This window comes from Sprattus sprattus (genome assembly GCF_963457725.1).
Source record: "Sprattus sprattus genome assembly, chromosome: 17".
Classification (NCBI taxonomy): domain Eukaryota; kingdom Metazoa; phylum Chordata; class Actinopteri; order Clupeiformes; family Clupeidae; genus Sprattus; species Sprattus sprattus.
In genome coordinates, this window is record NC_137915.1 from 7,356,154 (window position 1) to 7,382,632 (window position 26,479).

Here is a 26,479-nt window from a genome sequence, read left to right on the forward strand (position 1 = left end):
TGCCAAGGTATCCCTGGTAACCTGGGTAGGGAAAAAGTAGTTTAAAAAAAGAAATAGACACACAAGACAAGAAGAACAAAACATCAGTAAGGAGGGAGAAGTGTAATCTGTAAATATTTTAAAAGCCTTGAAGAATGTGAAAAATGTCTTATGTGCCTATACAACTAACCTCCGTGAATGATGTCTCTCTAGGGCCCTGGGGACACCAGTGGAGGATGCCGCTGCAACGCTAAACAACGCTGCCATCCCAAGTGTCAGAACTGCCACTGAGTGTCATGCCACTGGGATAAGCCAAAGTTCACAATTAGTATTACTACCAAAACCAGACAGATGTTGTATACATGAAGACTGTACTGACTGCCCTTCTGCAGCCATATCTCTGCTGTATTCATCTGTTAATTCTTCTAAAAAGAGCCATGTCGTTACTGATCTGTTACAATAAGTGTCCTTGCTAACCCCTGCTATGAGCTTGGGTTTTTAAGGCAGCACATTGCACAACAAACTCACCCAGAGATGCATGCCTCCATTATGCACACATGGTTGCACCCCTGGGTTTTTTAATCAACAAAGTAACTTAATTCATTTTCAATCGAAAAGTCTTCTCATGTGTCCACACTTTTTTCTGACAGACAGAGGAGCTTTCGTCATTAAGCATGTGGAGCACTGTTGTAGTCCAGACTGTTCAATGGTCCTTCAACTTGTTTTTAGACCTAATCTTAAAGGTTGCTTTTTTTCAGTGAACTAGTATGCAGCGAGTGAATGAGTGTTGTGTGTGTGTGAATGACTGACTGTTTTGCCCTGTGTATTACGAAAGCCTGTTTGAATAAAATCAAAGAGTTTGCCATGAAAGGATCAGGTTTGTTTGCGTACAGTCAGGCTTTAAATGAGTTCCTCAGGGCTGACTTATAACTTTACCAGCGTGCCTTAATATTTACAGGTCAGTGTGGTGTATTGGTGGCGGCTAACTTTATATTTCATTTAATAATATATGCATCTATTTAAATATCTTCAACATTTACCAGACTGTATTCACGTAAAAATGCAATAAACTGTTACTGCCACTCTAAAAACGGTGTGTTATTCATTTGTTGTTGATTTAGTAGTCCCTTTTCATAGAGCAGATATTTAAAATATCTCGAACACATGTCAGGAACCGCCCACCAAGTAGGGGGGTGGAGTAAGGTTTTCAGCAAATTGGAGTACATGGTCCTTCAGGGCTGGGTGTGTGGACGGCCGCGCTTTTCAGACGTGAGGTTCAACTATAGCGTGCTCAAGCGGTGCAGGTTACTACAATGTAAGTAATCAGTTGTGTTTAGATGTTTTTTGAGATTGAGAGACGTGTTTTTGCATGAAACATTGGAGATCGACCCTGGCAGCTTCAAGGTTCTGTCGGTGATTGGAAATACTGCTTAATAGCTTGCCGTGTTTGTAACGATACGTAAGGCAATTCACGAGGTGCTCCCCAATTGAACAGCTCTTGCTTTAGTAATCGATTGTGTCCATCGCAGCCTAGTCGGATACTCAGATTGATTTAATTTGACTCCGACTGTAACTAGGTCACTCTGACATCGAGCAAAGGGATTTAATGAGACCGTAAACTATAAACTGCAATAGCACTAGTGTAGTCTCAGTAAGTCAGGTGGCAGTGAGCACCAGCTTGATATTCACTTACATTTCTATTCATAAAATCTGAATGAAACGGGTCAGAACCGAGCTTATAGGGTACTGATTTACATAACCATCAAGGTACCGCAATGTGCTGCTTTCTGTGTATGTTTCTGTGAGGGTTTTTTATAGTGTATCCTGTGCAAATGGAGAGGTTAAGAGATGTACAGCTATGTTTAAATGTCCAAAGTTTAATGCATTGTTTGTTTTGCTGCCTTATGGTAGGGAGTCTATTGATGTAATGGCCTTTTTTTTTTTTTTTTTTTTACAGAGCAGCAACTGAAATTGTGTTTTTTGATACACCTTTTCATATCTGTAGATCCAGCCCAAACAAGGATTCCGAAAGTTTGGCAACCTATTCCCCTTGTCCTGCACCCTCTTGCACAGTTGCCCCTCCTGAGATGGCTGAGACTCATGGGAAGTTTGATTTTGCCATCGACCGTGGAGGCACATTCACAGATGTATTTGCTCATTTGCCAGACGGAAGGGAGAGGGTCCTTAAACTACTGTCTCACGACCCGCAGAACTACAAAGATGCCCCAACCGAAGGTATCCGCCGAGTCCTAGAACAGGTGAGCATGGAGCGAGGGATCAAAGGTGTGGAGGTGTAAAAAGTACAACGGGTGTGTGAGGTAGAAAAGATGAAATGCTGGTGAATACTTAGTGAGGGGAGTGATTGACAGACTAAAAACTGAAGGGAAATTGGTGAACGGCCGACCTAAGATGAATTTTGACAGGTAAGCATCAGAGAACAGATCATGGCAGTAGTCATTCAGAAAAGGTGGTGGTGTGGTGGGGTTGTCGTCTGTTTGTGACGTGTGTGTGTGTGTGTGTGAGACAGAGAGAGGGAGAGAGAGATTATATGTGTGCCCATGCTTGCGCTTATCCTCTTAACCGCCTCCCCCCCCCCCCACACACTCTCTGACACTTTGCTGCCTCATTATTTAACAGGCGACAGGGCGGGATTTTCCCAGGGACCAGCCTGTCGATACCTCCCTGATTGGTTGGATCAGGATGGGAACTACAGTGGCGACCAATGCGCTGCTGGAAAGGCAGGGGGAGAGGACGGCTCTGCTGGTGACGCGGGGCTTCCGGGATCTTCTGCACATCGGCACACAGGCCCGGCCAGGATTGTTTGATCTGGTGAGTTACAGGCGTGCCAAATCAGGGAGGGAGGGAGGGGTAAAATGGAGCAAGGGGGGTGAGAAGAGGATAGTGGCACAACCGTTAAGAGCTGCCAAAACTGAGCTCATCTGCCAGCCCACAGTGGAGAACAAAAAGAGACTTTTTGTCTGAATAAAAGCGTCCTCTCCTTCTATGGTCCCATTGTATGGTAACCCCTGGAGACTGATACTGACACTAACGGCCTAAGTGTACTCCAAACCGTCTGAGTTTGCACAATGCGGATGCGCACAGGCGCATGTGTGTCTCCAAAGTATACTAGTTCTGCTGATGCAGACATGTCTCTCAGTGCACAAGCTCAATCACAGCGTTTGAAATAATATCTCTACGCCATGTCAATCTACAGCAAAGACTGTTATTTGTTATAGGTGTATAGTTTTTTCGACCTACCTTAAAATGCTTTTGCTGGCTTTCAGTGTTGTAGTCGAGTGACTAAACCGACTCAGAGTTTGGTCTAGAGTCGCCAGTGCTCAAGTCAACCAAACTCTCATTTTATCAGCAGTTCTCCAATAGTTGCATTCCCAGGGAGCAAAAATACTTATGAAAATGTGCCTCTGTACTGTATGTCACTTTGGGTAAATGCATCTGCCAAATGAATTAATACCATTAATGAATAAAAAAATGTCTTGACCCTGAGCCAGTGCTTTAAACTTTCATGCACTTGCATGCACCATCAACTTGCACAAGTGCATGGCGACATCAAATTCTGGTACCACGCAGACCATCCGTGATGAAATACACACCGTGCACGGACCTACTTTTACCCGTGTCCGCGGGAATAAACTTAAGACTTGCCCCTCAAACTAATGTAAATCCACTTTACAGTAGCACAGAAGCGTGTGGCAATGATTACTTGTCACTCACACACTGGCCGTTTTCAGAGAGCACATTCCAAGTTGGTCATTAATACATGCTGTGTATGAATGACGTTTATTTTCTTAATCTTTACCAGCACAGATTTGGATCCATTGTAGGTAGTTGAAACTGAGGTGTCTAGGAGTAAAACATTGAATGCCAGGGTGTACTAGTACTGTACATGTTTTTATAATAGTTTAAAGAAAATTAATTATAGAAAATATTTACTGATAAAATATTTCAGCTTCAGTTCAAGTGATTAATGAAATGAAATGTAACATGTGAATGTCTCAGATCCTGTCCACACGACGGAGTATTTTGAAAACAATGTTTCTCCTTTGTTTTCAAATGGTTTCGCATTCATGTAACTTAAGCTGCACTCACTGTACATTGTTATGCTGAAGGGGTTGTAAGTAGATGCCTCAATCTGGATTGAGCTTTTACTGTTCTCCTTTTCTGTTACTAAGTATTAGTTACAGTCCCACTGTGTGTCTCTGTGTGTGTAGTCTGTGTGTGTCTCCGTGTGTGTACTCTGTGTGTGTACTCTGTGGACACACTGCTGGATAGATCATCCTGCTGAGAGCCCAGTCGCTTACATTAGTAAATCAAACCCAGATCCATCTGTGTTTCCTGATCCCTTTCTCTCTCTCTCTCTAGCTCTCTATCTCTCTCTCTTCTCTCGTTCTCTCTCTCACACACACACACACACACACACACACTCAAAGATTATTTACCGTTATGAACATGTATGAATTAGGCTAAGTGGATATTAAACATGTCACTACTGGTTTGCCCAAGGCTTTTCTCGTAAAGGAAATGAATGCAGGCCGGTCAGACAAATCCTGCCAGTCCACACACACACATGCAGAGTGTGTGAAGGTGTGATGGGGATGTTGTGTCAGACTGATATATTTATTTTGAATTTAGATCTAGTTACTCAGAAAAGGCTATGAAAACGTTAACATTCAGGACTAAGACATTTCCATGGGTCAACGTGGATACTATTCTCTTACCTCATTGACTACCTCATCTAATAGTGAAAATCTTTGTTCTCTTGCCAGTGCAGTGGTTAGCAAACATGATATCCTGCACACTCAGCTTGAGTGTCCCCCAATGTTGCCACTCACCTCTTGTTCCTTCTTTTGTGTTATGGCTCTGGCCTGTTATTATCTCTTGTAACCTCAGATAAGAATGTCATTTACCTTTTCAGTCAATGAATAAGTAGGCGAGCCCAAAGATTACAGATAAAATCCTTATTCTTCAAGAGCACTATTGCAACATTACTAATTTGGTTGGAGGGCATGTGTAACTCATTCACGAAATTCATTCACAAATTAGACCTGGTTTATCTTTGAGGAAAATCGGTATTACTGTATGATGTATTGATGTTACGGTTCTTAAAAAAAGTTACCAAACAAACCTGTAACGTAAAGCCTGTGTGGTTAATGAACCTGTTTCTGTCAAATGTTCTGTAGGAGGTGTCTATGCCGGAGGTGCTGTATGAAGAGGTGATTGAGGTGGATGAGCGTGTGGTCCTGAAGCAAGATGGCTGCCAGCTGCCCAGGAAGGAGTCGAAACGTACCGTCACTGGTAAGTCATAGCACTCCATGAACTTGAATGGCAGACTTCTGCCAAACGTTTCGAATGATCTTACTCAAACAAATCCTTTTAAAATGCAACACTGAATACTCAGTTCAGCCTTGGTACTCATTGCCTGTGGCCTATGTCAATATATGGGGCAATGTTGGCTCCTGGTTTCAAACCACAGAAGGATTAGTGGTTTGAAACACTTGACTGTTGCGATAGACGATGGAATGAAGCCATCAGCTGAACGCTGATGGCACCATTTCTCTGGTCTGCCCCTGCAGGATCTTTGAATCCACATGTACTGCTTTGGTGTTCCGTTTGTTTGGTGCTCAGAAGCCTGGCATTACATTACTTTGCTTTATTCTTACTTCTTACTTCTGCTTTTCACCTCTTTTCTGCTTCTCTCTTTGCACTCCCTCTATCTTTCTGTCTCTCAGGCAGCACCGGGGACAGTCTGGAGGTGTGGCGTGAGCTGGACACACAGCAGGTGGAAAAGGACCTGAAGAGGGTTTTGGCCCGGGGCATCACCAGCCTGGCTGTGCTGCTGCTGCATTCCTACACGTATGTTCTTGGAGCCAGAGATGAGACTGGGCTCTCATAATCACATGAGACTGAGCGCTCATAATCACATGAGACTGAGCCAAAGATGAGACTGAGCTCTCATAATCACATTTCAGCATAATACATTAGGGGTTGGAATCTCTTGGCACCTCACGATTCCGATTCAGAGGTCAACGATTTGATTCTAAACCGATTATCGATTCTAAACCGAATATCGATTCTAAACCGATTATCGATTCTAAACCAAATATCGATTATCTAAACCGATAAAGAGTAATGTATGGAATCAGATAGAGCTGCTGGGTAGTGTAGGTTTCTTTGGGATTGAACAGTCCGCATTCCTCTGAAAGCTCAGCGTGGCCGTGTGTTTACAGCTCCATGTGAACTCCAGGGCTGGAGTTATGGCCCCTGTGTGCTGTGGGAGATGATGGTCGCCTCAGCATGGGTTCGCCTCAGCTGTGTTTACATAATGGCACACATACACTGATCATTACTGTCCCGACGTATGGGAAATGAGGAGTGGCAAATGACCAGTCGTGATGTTTTTTTTCTTATCTTGTGTTGTACATTAGGATTGCACATTTATATATGTTAGCTGCTGCTTAAGGAGCTCTCTCCATACAGCAGTCTAACATAGGTGCAGCCGAACAATCTCACTGCTTGAGGGAAATTCAGTGTGCTTTGCATCAGTGGCCATGGGTGTCAGATTTCCTAAGTCATTTTCCCTCCTGTATAGGGGTAGTGAGTGTGGACAGAGGTCATAGGATTTCTTGGCTCATGAACAGCAGGGGAGAAAGCCTGGTCTCAGTTTCTTTTCCTTTCTCTCTCATACTTTTTTTCTTTCGTTCTTTCCCTCACTTTCCCTCACTTTCTTATTCTCAACCTTTTGCACACACTTATTTGTGCAGCTTTGGTTTTGGCCTTCTTTGATCTCAGTGTGCTTGTTGTTGGACTCAGCAGAGTCGTTTTCCTCTCGTATCTTTCTATTCAGAAGGTTGTGACTCTCTGCCACTCCTGGTGTTATCAAGGCACTCCAGTGAACAGCAAATAAATCTGGCTTTCAGGATAGTAGGAACAGACCTGTTAAATAAGACATGCCCATTGAATGTTGGAGTGGTGAAACACCTGATAGGTGACTATAGAACGGAATGGATATACAAATCGAAATCTATAAAATGTGAATACAATGTAATGACCACTCAGTTTGAAGGTCAATAGAAAATAGTTACTCAGTGACAGAGACATTGTGAATTCTTGTTTTACTGTGACCTTTCTTCTTTATGGTGTGTATAATTTAGTTTTTGGCATGATTGCTGAAATACATTTGAAATGAGACATCAGTGAGGTTTGAATGTTGATCGATTTGTTGTGTCCCAAAATTCAACCAATGCAGCCCAAACCAACCATGGCTGTTTTAATGTGTCTCAGGTGGTCTGCTCATGAGAAGGCTGTGGGGTCGTTGGCACGGAAACTGGGGTTCACACAGGTGTCGCTGTCCAGTGAGGTGATGCCCATGATACGGGCTGTACCCAGAGGGTACACAGTCTGTGCAGATGCCTACCTCACACCCAAAATACGACAGTATCTGCGTGGCTTTACCTCTGGGTTCAAGGGAGGCCTGAAGGTGAGTGTCTTTGTGGACATGAGTATTTAGCCTTTTTGTATGTTTTGACTTACATTAGGTAAAGTGTTTGACTTTGACTTGTGTACAGTGTTGATCAGGATGAGGGGTCAAATTGGATGTCATATTTGAGTCCCCACCTGAAATTCTTTTCAAATAGTTTGTAAATCTAGCAGAGTGCATTGTTTAGCATAGGTTCACAGGCCTTGCAAAGTGTTTACTTTAAACATATATTGCTCATCTTTCTCCATCTCTGTATTTCTCCTCCTCCTTCACACCATTTCTTCCTCTCCCCGATATGTCCGTTTCCCCCTCCCCCTCTCCCTCTCTTTCTTTCACTCAGGATGTGGATGTGCTGTTCATGCAGTCAGACGGTGGGCTGACTCCCATGGGGCAGTTCTGCGGCTCGCGGGCGGTGCTGTCTGGGCCTGCGGGAGGTGTGGTGGGCTACGCCGTCACCTCCTACAGCTCCACGGAGAACAAGCCCGTCATCGGCTTTGACATGGGGGGTAAGGATATAAGAGAACGCTAAGCAGGCAAGAAGAGATAGACGCATACGGTGTTGTTGGGCTAAGAGGATGATTGTGTATTCATTCATCATTGTTTATTCAGGGAGAATTGACTGAGCACAGGGCTCTTTTGCAGCAATGCCATGACTGAGGCTACAGAATACAGAAGAACAATAAATAAACAAACCATAACAAAACAAAACAGACAAAATAAATAAACAAAACACATTAAAAAAGCTTGTTGAGGAGAATAGTATACTACCTCCTATTTCCAGAAACAGATGAGGAGGACAATAGGGGGGAAGGAAATGGGGATGGGGTGGGGGTCGTTCCACCGTCTCACTGTAGAGGTGAAGAGAAATGTGTGAAGCGTGGTGAGGAGGTGAGGCTGACAAAATCTGGAGTTGTGGAAGAGGGTAAGGTGGAAAGTGGGAATCAGCTGTGACGAAGCACAGTGAGGACTAAAGATTGACTGATGGATTACTGAACGACTGCGTTCATGAAAGGGCATAGACATGGCTGATAGCTTTGTTGACATTCACTCAGTTAGCTCAGTCACAGCGTCCTTCATACTGTACAGTACACAACAATGCACAATGTGTGCGTGAAAGGGTGACTTTAGAGTGCACAGCAGAGCGTGCCTTCAAAGACCAACCCAGGTCAACACGAGACATGAAATCCAATTCGGTGCTTCTCTTCCCTCACCTTCATTTCTCCTTTCATCTTCCTTTTGTTCTCTTCTCCCAAAGGCACCTCCACGGACGTGAGCCGCTACGCTGGCCAGTACGAGCACGTGTTTGAGGCGACCACCGCAGGCGTCACACTTCAGGCTCCTCAGCTGGACATCAACACCGTGGCTGCGGGCGGGGGCTCTCGACTCTTCTTCAGGTTAGATTTGCGTGCGTGTGTGCGTGTATGTGTTTTTGTGTGTCTGTGTGTGCGTGTGTGTGTGTGTGTGTGGTGTGTGTGCTTGTGTGTGTGTGTGTGCGTGTGCGTGTGCGTGTGTGTGTGTGTGCGTGTGCGTGTGTGTGTGTGTGTGTGTGTGTGCGTGTGCGTATAGGCGGGGGCTCTCGACTCTTCTTCAGGTTAGAATCCTCTCCCACCCTCGGCGCAGCAGCCCCTCCCAGTAGGCCCTTCGCCCCTTAGGCACGCTGGGCGTAGCAAATGCAAACATTGCGTCAGTGTTCCCAGTTAAAGTCAACCTTGTTCCATACGTTTATGCAACAATTTTTTATAAAGCTTTTTATTTTTTTTACAAGCTTTGCGTCTTTATAAACAACCACAGCTTATAAACAACCACAGCTGTAATTGCTAATAGCCCTGATAACAATGTAAGCTGAAAGTTCACTCAAGTTACCTCAGACTCCAGAGTTGTCTATAAGTATAATTTTATTCAACAACAACAAGCTTGTGGGGCTCAATCATGTCCTGGCAGACAAGAGAGAGACCCGGGCTCTCCCCCCAACTTAGAGAGAGGATAAGAGCGATAGACCCCGGGCTCACTCCCAGACTGCAACAGACGAGAGAGAAGCACAAGTTAAACAAGTTAAACATATCACACAAGGTTTATATTGAATGAACTTAGCGTTCTCTGACGCCAAAGCACTACAGATAACCACTTGGTGGGTCTCCCACATCCAAGGTATTTTTGTATGCTTTTTGCAACGTAATGCTTCAGCAAGGCAGAAGGTTTTCTTATCAGCCCTTGCTTACGCATACACACACAGAAGGTACACTTTGAAAAACACACACACAGAGTTAGAAACGTCAACACTAGAGAACAGAGACACAAACTTCATGTTTCAGCTCTTAAAGGCATATAAACAACACACATACATACTTGATTAAAGTCAAAGTTTCACATTTCTCTATCAAACAGTGATACATGCACTGAAGAACGTAAAGAATTTTGTTTCCAGAATTGCACATAAATCTTTTGTTCGATGTTGCTTAACATGTTACATTTCTGTGCCGGACAAGACGTTTTGGCTCGGTTGGCTCAGCTGATTGTTTCAAATACACTGAGCTGCTTATTAAATTGATCCTTTTGACCTCCGAGTACAGTAAGCTGTGACTGTGGTGTGGCTTTTTAATGGCTAAACTGCTGTCCAAAAAGTCTCACCCAACCAAGACTGACTTTAGATGCTGTTTGAGGATCGGTAATTGTTAGTCGTCAAGTCTGAATTGTCACTTTTGGTCACTATTGTGTGGCTCAAAGGGTAGGGCATAGACTATCGACATCTAGAAGATCAGTTCTCATAAATAGCTTAGACTTAACATAATCTACATAAGAAAGCTCAGATTCAAGACTTGAGATTAATCATTAACATCAGTGCATGCATTCATGATGTTTACATAACCAATGGTCTATACATTAACAACAACAACAACAAGTCATTTTCCATTTCTGGTTGCCACAGAGAATACAATAACAAGTAGAGTGTACATCATGTCCTGATACATTTCTCCCTGTTAGGTCAGGCATGTTTGTGGTGGGACCCGAGTCAGCTGGAGCCCATCCTGGACCTGCCTGCTACAGAAAGGGTGAGACAACCACCGTCTGAATGTTCCTGGTGTCTGTTTATGCTACTTTGGAAGTGTCATTTTTCCTTTATTTATTGATTTGAACAGTTTTTTTTTTTACTTTTGGTGCTTTCATTCATTCTTCTCTTTTGTTTTATCGTTCCTTTGTTTATCATCTCTCATTCTTTCAATCATTTGTTTCTTACTTCTTCTTTCTCCCCGATATTGCGTAACAACCTCAGCTGGAGTTGCAGTACGTTATATGTGGTAGCAGCTGTGGTCAGAGTAGAGTTGAGTTGAGTGCTCGATCTCTGCCTCTGTTGCTCCGGAGTCTTTCTATCGGACGTACTGTCTGTTCTACAACTGCTGCTGCATAGAGTTGGAAATATGACCCCGCCAGCATTTTTGTTACCTCCCCTTTTTTGCTCAGTTGTAATCTCACTTACTTTCCCTCACTTTTTCTTGATGGATGGCTTGGGTGAGCCATTAAAAACGCCTCCAGAGCAGAACACTGAGAGAGAATTTGGAATCACTCCAAGTTCTGTGAAGAAGAAAAAAAACCTGTTTCCATAAGAGTGAGTTTAGAATGGTATGGCAGTTATGTGCCGGTAGGTTTAAACCACAGAGAGCAACTGATAGAAATATATTCTCCTCAGTTAAGTAAAACACATCAGTTCAGAATGTGGTTTGAAGGGCACCGAAAAAAAACTCAATTGTTTTGCAATAAATATGCAGCGTTGTTTCAACACCCGTCTGCATTCCTTTATAGGCGGCCCTCTTACTGTAACCGATGCCAACCTGGCGCTCGGCAGGCTCCTGCCCGCCTTCTTCCCACGCATCTTCGGCCCGGGCGAGAACGAGCCGCTCTCCAGCGAAGAGACCATGCGCCACTTCCGCCAGCTCACCAAGGAGATCAACCTCTTCCTGTCGGCTCAGCCACGGAGCGCTGCCAACGGTCCCGGCCAGGCCAGGAGCAGCGCTGCAGCCCGGGGGAGCAAAACAGAAATGAGCGTCGAGGCGGTTGCCATGGGTTTCATCCGTGTGGCCAATGAGGCCATGTGTCGGCCAATCAGAGCACTGACTCAGGTACCATGAGGCACTGGACGTGGTGTAGCAGTGGTTAGTCACCGCTTTACAAGTGGTTGAAATGGGTTTGATGCCCGATGGCTGCAGGTTGATTGTATGTTGCGTTGGATAAAAGCGTCTGCTTAGTACCTGGCCTTTACCGTTGTGTTGCCTATGTTATAGGTAGTCACCTAGGTACATGTGGGGTAATACAGTGTTGGTGAAATGAACTGTGCTTGCTACTTTGTATAGTGTGCTATATACACCAGCTATCTTCAGCTCTCCACCTAACTAAACTAAACACTTTATTTATTATTTACATTGGTGAGTGGATATTATGGCATCTGTGGTGGGAACACCAGGTTGTGGGATGTGGACTTCCATCTCTAAATAATCCTGCTTTGTTCCCAGGCGAAGGGCCACGACACATCCAAGCACGTGTTGGCCTGCTTTGGCGGAGCTGGTGGCCAACATGCCTGTGCCATCGCACGTGCCCTGGGCATGAAGACTGTCTTCATTCACAAGTTTGTCTCACAGCCCCTCTTACAAACTCCCAAAATGTTTAGGGTTGTGAATATGTAAACTTGTATGTGAGTGTGTGTGTGTGTGTGTGTGTGTGTGTGTGTGTGTGTGTGTGCACGCTTTTTTGTTTTTTCTATGACGTCAGCACATATTTGTTTACTTACTCGTCTTAGTGTGAACAGCCAATACTATAAGCTTGTCTGTGTCTGTGAGTGAGAGAGAGATGTGAGAGCCTGTGAACAAACTGTGCTATAAGTTTGTCTGTGTGTGCGTGCGTGTGTGAGAGAGAGATGTAAAAGTCTGTGAACAGACTGTGCTAAAAGTTTGTGTGTGTGTGTGTGTGTGTGTGTGTGTGTGTGTGTGTGTGTGTGTGTGTGTGTGTGTGTGTGTGTGTGTGCGTGTGTGTGTGTGAGAGAGAGATGTGAGAGTCTGTGAACACACTGTGCCAAGAGGTCATATTAATACCCATGGCTGGCAAACCTGCTGACATGTTCTCATGGCTATAGGCATGTGTGTTGCGTGTAACAGCTGTATTCATGATGAGCTTCTGCTCCATGATTTATATTTCTGATGGCAGGAAACAGGTGGCCTAGAATGTTCTGCCACCTTCCACTGTCTGTCTTGCATAGCCTATCTTATTTTCTCCCACTAAGCCTGCTTGTCTGTCTGTCGGTTTCTCTGTCTTCATTTTCTATGTTCTCTATTCGAATGACACATACCTTGTGTGTTTGAAATATCATGTTAGCATGGAATCATCTCTCCTTATGACCTGTACCACCTGTCTTCTGTCTCTGTCCCTCCTTCTCTCTCTTCCTCCGTCCCTCTCTCCCCCTCTCTCTCAGGTACAGCGGGGTTTTGTCAGCGTACGGGTTGGCCCTGGCTGACGTGGTGGAGGAGGTGCAGGAGCCGTGCTCTCTGCAGTACGAGTCGCGCTCCTTCACTGAGCTGGACCGCCGGGTGGACCTGCTCTCCCAGCGCTGCCAGGACACGCTACGGGCCCGAGGCTTCAGCAGGTCGGGAGTCACCGCGACCACTCCAAACACAAATCTATCGTAACGGTGTTAATTATCGGACGGCGTGTGTTATCGGCAAACGTTCACGTTGTCATGTGAATCCATTATTAACTGAAGTTATAGATTGTTAATCCATTACTAAACTTAGCATTTTGATTGTTTAACAGAATGGCCGATGTTTGACACTGTCCCATAACTGACATAGCTTCGCTACTCCTCATAGAAGCACAAAGTGCAGAAATCTCCCCTTCTTCCCTCCCCCTCCCTCCCTCCCTTTCTCTCCCACTAACTGACACTTTTTATCTTTCTTTCCCTCCATTAGTTCTCAGATCCAGACTGAGGTGTTCCTTCACCTGCGTTATGAGGGAACTGATTGCGCTCTCATGGTAACGGCCACTGGTTACCCAGGCAACCCTCAGTCCTGCCGTGCTGGAGACTTCCGCTCTGCATTTACTAAAAGGTGAGGTGCGTGTGCATTTGGACCAAGGTAAACAAGCGATGGCCTTGTTGTATGACAGCTGGTGTGTCTTTCTTTTCTTCTTCTTTCTTCACTCTTTCTCTGTCTTTTTTTTAAAGATATCTGAAAGAGTTTGGTTTCACCATTCCTGATCGACCCATCATGGTTGATGACATCCGGATAAGAGGGTCGGGGTTGTCGGGCATTAAATCGGTGACTCAAGCCAAATCAGATTGTGGGGCTGCCAAAGCCGCAACGGTACAGTGAAGCAACTTCCCCTTTAGTGTGATAGAAGCTTTAGTGCATGAGAAATACTGTGTGTGTGGTACTCCACACGAGGCCAGTCTGATGACTTCAATTCTGCGGGACCCTTGCCCATTAATAAGTGCACTGCTTACGTGCTTTAGATATTCATCTCACGTTTACCACGTTTACGTGAGTCACACACAAACATCTACTGAAAGAAACTTCATCAGTAAGTCATCAGAAAGAACACTCATGGACAGGAAATTGCCTCTTGAATAAGACATGTTCCTCATCTTCCTCTGTTACTAAGGTTACCAAATGTTACTTTGAGGATGGCTACTTGGATACCAGTGTGTACCTGTGGGAGGAGCTATCATGTGACCATAGCATCCCGGGTCCTGCCATGATCATTGACAAGAACAGGTATGCTGGTGTGTGTGTGTGTGTGTGTGTGTGTGGGTGTAACAGCTTTAAGCCTCTAGCTCCAGTCATGTTTGGATGACCATATCCTTTTTCTAGTTGTCCGGCTTTCATTAGCCAGTTCACCGGATGACCTTCCAGTATCCATATCCACTGTCAATGGATTATTATCCTGTGTAAAAAAGAGGTAACAGCCTCTGTTGATTTCTCGCAGCACCATTCTGGTGGAGCCCGGCTGCACGGCCAAGCTGACTGAGAAGGGTGACGTGTGCATCAGTGTGGAGACCGACTCTCTGTGTGCGCTCGGCACCGAACTCAACGCCATCCAGCTGTCCATCTTCTCACATCGCTTCATGAGCATCGCAGGTGGGACACCCGCATGTGGGGGGGGAGAGGTTTGGGTGAGGGAGAAGCCTGGGTCAGTAGGGAAAGAATGAGTTGGAACAGAGGAACAGAAATTAGAAATAGATGGATAGTAAGAGTGAAAGTGGATAGCTGAAAGGTATTACAGGGTAATGGCAGGTGGTGGAGATATATACAATGGCATGGAATTTGGGTCGAAAACACTAGACTGTAGGTTGAAAACGTACAGATATACAGTTTTCTAAACCATTCATCTTCTCTCCATCAATCTCTGGCTTGATGCGCGCGCACACACACACACACACACACACACACACACACACACACACACACACACACACACACACACACACACACACACAGAGCAAATGGGCCGGGTGCTCCAGAGGACCTCCATTTCCACCAACATAAAGGAGCGTCTGGACTTCTCCTGCGCCGTGTTCGGTCCTGACGGAGGGTTGGTGTCCAACGCCCCGCACATCCCTGTGCACCTGGGGGCCATGCAGGAGACCGTGCAGTACCAGGTGGGAATGGAGTCTCCCTCTGGGTCTTCCTGTGTGATATAATGGAGCTGTTATAGTATAGTACATAGAACCTGTTAAACAGGCCTAAAAACCTTTTTATTCAGAAAGGCGTTTGCTACTTAAAAAAAAAAAACGTATTATCTTTTAAATATGCTTTTGTTATGAGCTGTTTTTAACCTTGTAGAACTCTGAGACTCTTTTTGAATGTAGAGCGCAATACAAATAAAATGAATTATTATTATTATTATTATTATTATTATTCACTTAACCACTGTGCTGCTTTTAAGCCAGCTCCACCTTTACATTTGGTCACATGACTGCAGTCATCAGCACTCTAAACAGGAAATGCTGGTCAGTACACCTGCTTACGATAAAGCGCACCTATACTAGCAGTTTTCAAAGTAAGGGATAACGGCCGACGAGCTGTGCAGTTCTACGAAGTTAATGGACGCTGCGGGGCAAAGAACACCACGACGCGGATTAACTTCGTAGAACTGCACAGCTCGGAGGCCGTTATCCCGCTTATCTCCCGTTTACAACATCCAAAAATGTTTTTATTATTATTATTATTATTTAGAATTTCCTCTATCTTTAGGAAATTTAATATGCATAATAACCTGATGAATTCTTGATTTGAAGCCTAGTGCTCCCGTTAGAGAAAGTAGTGCCTGGAACCGGCTGTTTTTCAAAAAAGAAAACGTTACGTTGGTTGTCAATGGTAACCATTCAAGAGCATTGATATGGAACGGCGATTTAACTTTTCTACTGGGACTACGTCCAAGGTGTGCGGTTCCACGAACTTAATGTACACCCCATTAGCCAATCAGAAAACAGTATTTCGTTCCAGAGGGAGATAAGGCAAGGTAATGCAGCCTCCCTAATGGCTGCTTATTGAGCTCAGCAGTGCTACTACAAGTCTCACTAGCCACACCGCGCTGATCCGGCGAGAGATGGATGATTAGGTTAGGAATGCTCTGCTGTAAAGGAGCTCCGAAGAAAAACCTGCAGGCTATGCGGCGCTCAGAAACCTTGTGTAAACCTTGTGCTAAACACAGTCTGGTGGGCAGACTGAAGAGGCTTACTCTGACACATAGAAACCTGTTAAACAGAGTTCACTTAATCTCGTCTTTGGCTTTGTCTTTAAACGTGCCTCTCTCTCTCTCTCTCGTTCTCCCCTCCCCCCCTCTCCCTCCTTCCGTCTGCCCACCCTCTACCACAGATTAAAGCACTGGGGGGCAGTCTGAAGGAGGGAGATGTGATTTTAAGTAATCACCCGTGTGCTGGAGGGAGCCACCTGCCAGACCTTACTGTAATCACACCAGTAAGTGGCCGTACATTCCAACCAGTCTGCTAAATATGAGCCGTAGCCATCAGTATAGCCAACTCTTGTTCTGTCTCTTCTGGTTATGCTATATATCTTTACCATAACGCTCTTGTCCTGTCTCTTCTGGTTATGCTATATCTTTACCATAGCTCTCTTGTCATGTCTCTTCTGGTTATGCTATATCTTTACCATAACTCTCTTGTCCTGTCTCTTGTGGTTATGCTATATATTTACCATAACTCACTTGTCCTGTCTCTTCTGGTTATGCTATATATTTACCATAACTTTCTTGACCTGTCTTTTGTGGTTATGCTATATCTTTACTTCCCTCTGTTTCCTGTCACTGCTTCCTGTGCCCCTGTTGTTTCTACACTCTTCTCACTCTCTCTTTCGCTACCTCTATCTGTCTGTTTCTTTCTCTTACTCTCTCACACTCACACTCAAACACACACACACACACACTCAAACACACACACTCACACACACTCATACACACACACACACACATACACACACACTAACTCAGTCTCTCTCTTCCTCAGGTGTTCTGGCGTGGTGTGAGTGGACCTGTGTTCTTCGTGGCCAGCAGGGGGCACCATGCCGACATCGGGGGAATCACTCCAGGCTCCATGCCCCCACATTCCAAATCTCTGCAGGAGGAGGGAGCCGTCTTCACCTCCTTCAAGCTGGTCACGGGGGGAGTTTTCCAGGAGAAAGGTAAGGGGGGGACGAGAGGGGGGGGGGGGGGCAGACTGTGAGTGGGAGACCCCGTATGGAAGGAGAGGCCATGCAAACCTTTATAAATGGCAGATAAGCCAGAGATTACATTACACATTTACATTTATCCAAAACGACGTACAAAGGAGAGAACAATCAAGCCACGAGCAAATAGAGACCTAGTGTAACAATAAATGCTACTTTACAAAATACAAAAAGTGAAGGAATGTTAGTACTGTGCGAGTTAAATACTAGTTAGAGGGGATAGTAAATGAGTGTATGAGATATGAATTGACTAGCTGTTGTAGTTGGATGTGCTTTATAAAAAGGAAGTGTTGTTCTGTGTATTTGAATATTGATAGAATATGGATGTCTCATAGCTCTAGGACTCAAGTTTGTGCCTAGTAGACAAGTGTTTAGTGTCTCCCTTGCCCTACTGAGGGGTAAGGGCAGAGGTCTCTCTTTTTTAGCTGCTGAATAACTGGTGGAACACGCCAAGTTGGTTCTTCCAACTACATGAAAGTCATCCATTCATCGGCTGAACCCGCCCTCTCCCCACCCTCCTATAGCTGTCACAGAGGCCCTCATGGCTCCGGCACAATACCCGGGATGCTCTGGAACTCGCAATCTCCATGACAACCTGTCAGACCTGCGGGCACAGGTGGCAGCCAATCAGAGAGGGAGTCTCCTGGTGGGCGAGTTGATCGATCATTATGGCCTGCCTGTAGTTCAGGCCTACATGGGCTACATTCAGGTGAGTTAAAGTGTTTGTTGAAGGTGTGTGTGTGTGTGTGTGTGTGTGTGTGTGTGTGTGTGTGTGTGCCTGTCTGTCTGTCTGTCTGTCTGTCTGTCTGTCTGTCTGTCTGTGTATGTGTGTGTGTGTGCCTGTCTGTCTGTGTATGTGTGTGCGTGTGCCTGTCTTTCTGTGAATATGTGTGTGTGCCTGTCTGTCTGTGTATGTGTGTGCGTGTGCCTGTCTTTCTGTGAATATGTGTGTGTGCCTTTCTGTCTGTGTGTGTGTGTGTGTGCCTGTCTGTCTGTCTGTCTGTCTGTCTGTCTCTGTCTGTGTATGTGTGTGTGTGTGCCTGTCTGTCTGTGTGTGTTTGTGCCTGTCTGTCTGTGAATATGTGTGTGTGCCTTTCTGTCTGTGTGTGTGTGTGTGCCTGTCTGTCTGTGTATGTGAGTGTGTGTGTTTGTGTCTCTGTGTGACAAATAGCCTATGATGGATGAGTAGTAGTTTTGATACACATTAGTGTCGATGCATTCGTTCCAGAGCAATGCAGAGTTGGCCGTAAGAGACATGCTGAAGGAATTTGCACGTCGGCGGCAGCAGCAACAGACTGGCTCCCTAGAAGTGGAATCTGAAGACTTCATGGATGACGGAACACCGATCAGACTGCGAGTGAAGATCAATGAGCAGGAGGTGAAGAAGTCAACCATAGTGTCTTCCCTCTCCTTGTGACTGCTGCTGTCCTCCTGTGGACTCAGATACAAATGTGTTATCCTCCTGAAACACAATAAATAATGATCACCACAATATAAAGGTCGCACCAGCAAGGAAAAAAGTTCTTCACTCTTTGTTGTAAATCACACTTTTGTCTTTCACTCACTTTCTCTCTCTCTCTCTCTCTCTCTGTCAGTCTCTGTTTCTCTCTTAGTCAATTCAGCAACCTTTACTGGCATGACAAATAATACATTCTGTTACTCTGTGCAGGGCAGTGCAGTGTTCGACTTCACGGGCACGGGACCAGAAGTGTGGGGGAACTGTAATGCCCCTCGCGCCATCACCTTGTCCGCACTTATCTACTGCCTGCGCTGTATGGTGGGCCAAGACATCCCACTCAACCAGGTAGCGCTCAGACATATGTCCATCAGCCAGGCATTTCACTCACGTTTGTGCACACTTACACTCTCACACACACAGAGACACACACACAGAGACACACACACACACACACACACACACACACACACACACACACACACTCTCTCTCTCTCTCAGTCTCACTTGTCTCAGCTACATATTATGTACATATATTCTCTCTAAACCACTTTTAGACACACACACACACACACACACACTTACTCACTGTAAACCAGGTCTTCGCATACCTCTCTCTCTCTCTCTGACACATACTACAAATGATATGCTTCTCAGCTGATGGCATAGTTGTGTTATCTGAGATAAGATATGACCCTCATTATCTATCTGTTTTAGGGCTGCCTTGCGCCAATAAAAGTCATCATTCCCCCTGGCTCCATCCTCCAGCCATCCAACAGTGCAGCAGTGGTGGGGGGCAACGTGCTGACATCACAAAGGGTTGTAGACGTCATCTTCCGTGCATTCGAAGTGTGCGCAGCATCCCAGGTGAGGTCAGCCTATGTATAGGTACATGTGTGTGGGGAAGGGAAATGGATTGTATTGATTTCAGATGTCTCTCACCCCTCTCTCTCTAGACACTTTCAAAAGGCAGCTTAATCTTTTTACCAAAGCATTTTATACATTTTCTGTGGGGTTGATACTAACTGTAACTTTCACTATTTTTACTATTTCAGAAGGGTTTTATTACTTGTGTTACTTTTTTTCTTTTACACCTTTTATCATGATTTTAGTCATCCAAGAAGCCTATCGCAACATCAGGTTCTAATACGATGTTGATCATTATTTAACTCCATGTATGGCTCTTGCTGCTTGCTTTTATTGATTTTATGTAAAGCACTTTGAACTGCAACTCTTGTACTTAATGTGCTATATAAATAAAGTCTAACTTACTTACTGACTTACTCTCTGCTTGGCAGGGCTGCATGAACAACGTGTCCTTTGGGAGTGAGAGGAGTGGTTACTACGAGACCGTGGCTGGGGGGGCTGGTGCCGGCCCGGGCTGGCATGGCCGTAGCGGGGTCCACAGTCACATGACCAACACGCGCATCACCGACCCAGAAATTCTGGAGAAGCGGTGCGTTTATTTAGTTAATACTGACTGGATAAAGATATATAATATATGGGCCATTCTACCGAATTCGTGTAATATGCAGTCCCTCAACAATAAAAACTATTTACAAAACAATTAGGTATCTAGGCATAGATATTTAATTAGAACATGTTATGGTCTATATAAACCCAATGCATTACATGAGATAGTGATAAGCTAAATGTATACAAAATCATCATTTATAGGGTACTTTCTATTGGGAAGTAGCTGTCCCCAACCCTGACATCTAAATTTCAATGCCTTTAAATAACACTTTTAATTTTTTTTTGATTTTTTTTTCAATTATTTAATTTCAAAGATCTTTATTATTGGGTTGAAACAGAACTTGGAATATTTAGAATTATTGTGGGTTTAATTTTTAAATCAATTTACTATACTCAAAAAATCATGTCCCTAGTTTTCATGTCACTACCGAAACACAAGAGTTTTAGTCCATTGGCTGAGCCTGTGTTTTAGCCACGACTCTGCATTTTTGACCATGCAGTGACACTGCATCTCTGTCCCACATGGTTGAATGGTAAGTAGCTAAATCCCATAGTTTTTATATAAATGTGTTCCAAAGTCTGAAAATCGACGTGTAACCTTAAGAATTGTCACTACCGAAACGCATGTTTTCTTCAATTAAGTAAACCTTTTGGGGTTTCATGGAAAATCTTATGTTTGTATGTGTGTTCACCTCTCCAAAGATGTGTTTGAAAGCCGTGTGCTTGCTAGAATTCTTCGTTTATGCTTAAAGTTAGCTAGAATTGTCACTACCGAAACAGTCACTACCGAAACATATGGTAGTGACCAGATGATTTGGGTAGTGACAAAATGAAATGGTAAGTAGTTCAATCCCATCATTTTTAAATAAATGTGTTGTGTGGACTAAAGGGCGGCCCAGAGCACCTTTTGGATGATTTTGGGAGAAAAATGAACATCCATCCAACAGTGCAGTCACTACCGAAACAGTGCAGTAACTACCGAAACAGATAAATTGAACTTGAAAATTTGGTAAAAAATTCATTTCTATGGATTCCATTGTGAAAACCTTCAAGAAATATTTGTAAAAATACACTTTAGAAAAGGGAAGGAAACACAATCTGAACAGGTCAATAATAATACTTTTTTACTATAGTAAATGTGATGTTTCGGTAGTGACAATTTTTGGAAGAGGAAAAACATTCCGACACATTCTGAAAATACAATATAAAACTTGACTGTTCTTTTACTAGATATGTGTACTTTAGATATGGTACAATATACATACGGAGTTTTGGGAATAAACCATAAAAAAATTCAAAATATATCCGACATGACTTTGCATCAATTCGGTAGAATGGCCCATATATTAATTTAGTAAAGACTGACTGGATTAAGATATAAAATATATAGATAAAAACTGACTGGATATAGATGTATGATATATATTTATTTAGTAAAAGCTGACTGGATATACAGTACTGTGCAAAAGTTTTAGGCAGGTGTGAAAAAATGCTATGAACTAAGAATGCTTTGAAAAATGTAAACAATAAATGTTTATTTTTTATCCATTTACATGGTAAGACTGAGCACAGCAACAAGACACAACGTAGTTATACTGCATCAGCAGGGTCTCTCCCAGACAAAGATTTCAAACCAGACAGGGGTTTCAAAATGTGCAGTTCAAGCTCTTTTGAAGAAGACGTTGAGGATCGTAGACGCAGTGATCAGCCAAGGAAACTTAATGCAGCTGATGAAAAACACATCAAGCTTATTTACCTTCGAAATCGGAAGATTTCAAGCAGTGGCATCAGCTCAGAACTGGCAGAAACCAGTGGTACCCAGGTACAGACATTTACTGTCCGGGGAAGTCTGGCCAGAAGTGGTCTTCATGGAAGAGTTGCAGCCAAAAAGCTCTACCCCGACAAGGAAACAAGGCCAAGTGACTGAACTAAGCACGAAAACATAGAAACTGGGGTGCAGAAACATGGCAGAAGGTGCTCTGGACTGATGAGTCAAAATTAGAAATATTTGGCTGTAGAAGAAGGAAGTTTGTTCGCCGAAGGGCTGGAGAGAGGTACAATAATGAGAGTCTGCAGGCAACAGTGAAGCATGGTAGAGGTTCCTTTCCAGTTTGGGGCTTCATTTCTGCAAGTGGAGTTGGAGATTTGGTCAGGATGAATGGTGTCCTCAATGCTGAGAAATACAGGGAGGCGTATGATTGGCACCAAATGTATTCTGCAGCAGGAACATAACCCCAAACATACAGCCAATGTCATTAACAACTATCTTCAGCTTAAAGAAGAACAGAAAGTCCTGCAAGTGATGGTATGACCCCCACAGAGCCCTGATCTCTACATCATCGAGTCTGTCTGGGTTTACATGAAGAGACAGAATAATTTTAGGAAGCCTACATCCACAGAAGATCTGTGGTTAGTTCTCCAAGATGTTTGGAACAATTTACCAGCCGAGTTCCTTCAAAAACTGTGCGCAAGTGTATCTGGAAGAATTGATGCTATTTTGAAGGCAAAGGGTGGTCACACCAAATATTTATTTAATTTAGAATTTTCTTCTGTTCCTTCACTGCATTTTGTTAATTTATGAAGAATTGATGAAAATAAACTGTTAACACTTCCATTTTTGAAAGCATTCTTAGTTTACAGCATTTTTTCACACCTTCCTAAAACTTTTGCACAGTACTGTAGATACATTTATTTGGTGCCGTTCATTATGTATTGATTTAGTGTACTAGAAACTACATTACAACTACAAACCACACTACTTGATTGCCTTCAGTTGACTCAGTGTGATGTATGGACTCTGTTCTCATGTATCTCTCTTGCTAGCCTTGTGTTGTTCAATCTCCTCTCTCCCCTGACCCTCAGGTATCCTGTGGTCTTGGAGCAGTTTTCCTTGCGGCCTGGCTCGGGGGGTGCAGGGCAATATCGAGGCGGTGACGGGGTGATCCGGAAACTTCTGTTCCGGGAGAAGGTGGTGCTGTCTGTTCTGACTGAGAGGCGATCAACACAGCCCTATGGACTTAACGGTAGTCATCCTGGAGACAGCCTACCAGTTTTGTTTGCCATTAGGCATTTAATTCTGATTTGTATCTCACTGAAACCAAATTCTCTTCCCTTTATCTGTCTATCTCTGTTTATCTGTTTGTTTCTCGTGATCTTTCAGGAGGTGAGAGTGGAGCAGCAGGTCTGAACCTACTTCACAGGGCTGATGGGAGAGTTCTTAACGTGGGGGCCAAGACCAGCGTCAGCCTGGAGCCTGGGGTGAGAACACGCTTGATCTTGTTCATGTGTTAAACAGGATTCTTTAACTGAAATGCAAAACAATGAAGTCTTGAAATGTAAACTAAACCTGTCTTTTGTGTATAATGTCTGTAATTTCCGGGGCTATTCTCTCTCTCTCTCATGCTAATTTAGTACATCTGACTCGGTCGTGGTTCATTTTCAATTAAGTATATCAATTCATTAGTTATAGACTTTGGTGCACATTGAAGAGCTTTTCGGTGTCTGCCAGTGGATGCTTCAGAAGTATCTCAGTCTTTTTATCTCATCCTTTTCTTCCTCTGGTTGTTCTGAATGTAACGCCCAGTTTGTTTCCACCCGTAGGACATGTTCAGTCTGTCCACCCCAGGAGGAGGGGGCTATGGGAAGGAGGAAGATGGAAATGACCCTCAGCCTTCCAAGCGCAGACGGCTCAACGAGACCTTCAACGAGCGAGGGAGCGTATTTGAGTATCGCCGTGCGCAGGAGGGTGTGTGAGAAGGTGAAGAAAAAAATGACATGGAAAGAGGAGATGGCGAGAAAAGAAAAAGGGATGTGATGGAAATGTGAAGGGAAATAGAGAATTTTATAGTTTTCTACAAAGGAGTGGCATGAGAAGATAGTGAGAATGTTTGAAAGTGCCGTTGTGGTTTATTTGTAGAGTTACAGTGCACACAGTAGTCGTCAATGGCAAAAGTCTCACCAATCTACATTTCTTTTCTAACCTTTTGAAATGAACCACAAACATTTGTGACACTTAGCCTCTGTAGCAGAAGCTCATGTATTGTCTTGGATGTTGTTGCAGACATACTCCACTGTGAGGATACAGAGAATCAGCCTATACATGCAGTTTGATATTACAGGCATCAGAAACATATCCAACAGTGGGAGGCCATTTTAAAATATCAGTGTTAAATCTGTTACCTCAGGCCAAGCACAGTGTCACAGACAGTAAAGGACAAGCTGGGTGGTGGTCTATCTGGCCACTGATAAGATGGAGCTATGCAGGAACACTGCAAACGGGGCACTGCAGATTGTAGCCATAATAGGAATGGGTGTCTTTACTCTGAAGTGCTCTCATTCTATTCACTGATGTCGGCATTTGGGGACTGGATGGGAATCAAACCAGTATTTCACTCCTTTCGGATGACCTCTACTGTTTTTTTTTTATTTGGCAACAGACAAAGATATATATATTTTAAATAAACACAACTGATAAATCCAAAGCATAAGACTCCTGAGTGATTTAAAGAATGATCAATCTCATTTAGGATAAAATGCCCAAATATTATATTTCTGTACACCAGTGTCATTCTGCTCAACACTAACATAAAACCCAAACTCATCTTTACAAATAATTTAAATCACATCTTATAATCTTTGCTAGATTTAACAGACAACACTACATTCTACTTTAAAGTCCTTTTGTATCTAACCAAGTCCCCTACATCCTCTGAGTCACATTGCCAGTCTGGTAGAGCTGATCAGCATCAGATCTGCGGGTGTTAATCAATGTTCCTGAGTGCAAGCTTTGTAAACCTCTTGATGAACAAAAATGTTCGCCTCGAGGAATATGAACTCACCAATGTGAAGAACTTTGTCCTGTTCCTCAGGTGTAGTCACACTATATTCATGTTTAGGAAATCTTAAGACACCCTTAACTTAAGTATTCCCTTTACAATTCTATACAACATGTACATCGGCAAGGCATGGTATCGTTTAATAAAACTCACTCTTCAGCGAGTCTGATGAATCCCAACATTCTCCCGCCTAGACTGAACCCTCCGCTGCTTTTACACAGCTGTGTGTAGTGTAGTGTGTGCGCGTGTGTCTGTGTGTGTGTGTGTGTGTGCTGGATAAAACAGTGATTGTGCGAGACACAAGATAAGGAGACCATGCAGGGGGCGCCGAGTTATGGCCCTCGTCACCCCAGGAGGGAGTGATGTTCTGGGGTGATGTGGGTGAGGCAGAGGGCCTTGTGCATGGATGGCTGGTTTTAGAGTTGTGGGTCGTGTCAGAGATGGCAGCAGGAGGTCTGCATGAGCAGTGCCAGTCTACAGTGGTCTAGCAAGAATGGGGAGATAAAGATCTTGTTTGAATGGATCAGTGATCAGAAGGACTGGCCTCAGATTGCAACGGAACGACCAACCAACAACACACATGTAAAGCTCACGTCTGGGAAATGACCCAATGAAGACAGAGATTAACAACAAAACAAAGGCATTAGAATAAGAAATTATCTATTTTTGTGCACAGGAAGAAACAAATATATACATATTTATATAAAAAAAAAAACTCTTTCACAGTATCAGCCTGAATTGTCCTATCCAGATAAAAAAGGAGGAGGTATTTTATGTTCATTCAAATGCCATGGTTCAATACATTCCAGTGAGGGAAAACGGAACATTTCCAGTTGATTGTAAATATAGGCACTTTTCTCCCTCCCATCCCTGACACCGAAGCCCATCCTCCCAGATTGGCTGATACAGCAGGATGGGCTGTTCACAGTTGGGGGTTGGGGTGGGGGTGGTGCAATTCCAAATCAGGGGATGTATCAGTCCATAGTGGGTTAGGGTTTCATAAGACAACACTCTGGTAGGGCACATTGGATTGTATATGTATTACCTTTTAAACTGTTTTGCAAAGAATTCATGTAACATACCCTGAAGAATTCCTAATATGCATTGTAATTTGTGACTTTAGGCAACACATACATCCACAACACTGATATGTACATTAAGGCACTGTGTGAAATACAACATTGACACTAGCATTTTTGTTAAAAAAAAAAGTTTCGTTTGTGCTGAAATGTAAACACATTCTTTCTCTCTCTCTTTCGCTCTCAAACAAACGTGCGCGCGCACACACACACACACACACACACACACACTTTAAGGGTCAGTGACCGTGTCTGTTACAGCAAAACAGGGTAAACCCTGGGAAACACTCTTGTAATTCGATTTAATTTCAAACCCTGTTTCAAATGAATCTATTAAATACATATTTTGGGCCATACGCAGTAGCAACCTTTTCTTAAACAAGCATAGGTAAAAAATACGACGGTGAACAATATCTGGAAAGGTTCAACAACAT

General features: G+C 43.8%; 2 protein-coding genes across 2 annotated transcripts in view; both read left to right on the forward strand.

The window, feature by feature from the left end:
- Positions 1–1,059, forward strand: part of shrprbck1r (sharpin and rbck1 related) — a 10,110-nt gene extending 9,051 nt beyond the window's left edge. Inside the window, exon 14 of the mRNA XM_080855183.1 lies at positions 193–1,059. Coding sequence (XP_080711309.1) covers positions 193–270 — 78 coding nt within the window. The 3' untranslated portion in view covers positions 271–1,059. The remainder of the gene's footprint in view (positions 1–192) is intronic.
- Positions 1,060–1,211: 152 nt separating this feature from the next.
- On the forward strand, positions 1,212–24,558 carry oplah (5-oxoprolinase, ATP-hydrolysing). The gene is made up of 27 exons (XM_080854810.1): positions 1,212–1,294; positions 1,985–2,237; positions 2,617–2,808; positions 5,178–5,292; positions 5,727–5,850; positions 7,279–7,474; positions 7,815–7,980; positions 8,730–8,868; positions 10,457–10,524; positions 11,273–11,589; positions 11,980–12,092; positions 12,933–13,103; positions 13,426–13,563; positions 13,680–13,818; positions 14,117–14,229; positions 14,441–14,592; positions 14,953–15,113; positions 16,333–16,434; positions 16,980–17,154; positions 17,724–17,908; positions 18,428–18,577; positions 18,869–19,003; positions 19,373–19,522; positions 19,954–20,111; positions 22,994–23,154; positions 23,292–23,389; positions 23,732–24,558. Exons 2-27 carry the CDS (start codon positions 2,067–2,069, stop codon positions 23,882–23,884), a joined length of 3,942 nt encoding a protein of 1,313 aa, XP_080710936.1. The 5' UTR covers positions 1,212–1,294; positions 1,985–2,066; the 3' UTR covers positions 23,885–24,558.
- Positions 24,559–26,479: the final 1,921 nt, after the last annotated feature.

Excerpts from the sequence above, each read along its gene's own strand:
- oplah (XM_080854810.1), top strand. The coding sequence starts at position 2,067 with ATGGCTGAGACTCATGGGAAGTTTGATTTTGCCATCGACCGTGGAGGC. Across the intron at positions 13,564-13,679 it reads CGCTCTGCATTTACTAAAAG|ATATCTGAAAGAGTTTGGTT; the intron begins GTGAGGTGCGTG and ends TTTTTTTTAAAG. Across the intron at positions 17,909-18,427 it reads CCTACATGGGCTACATTCAG|AGCAATGCAGAGTTGGCCGT; the intron begins GTGAGTTAAAGT and ends CATTCGTTCCAG.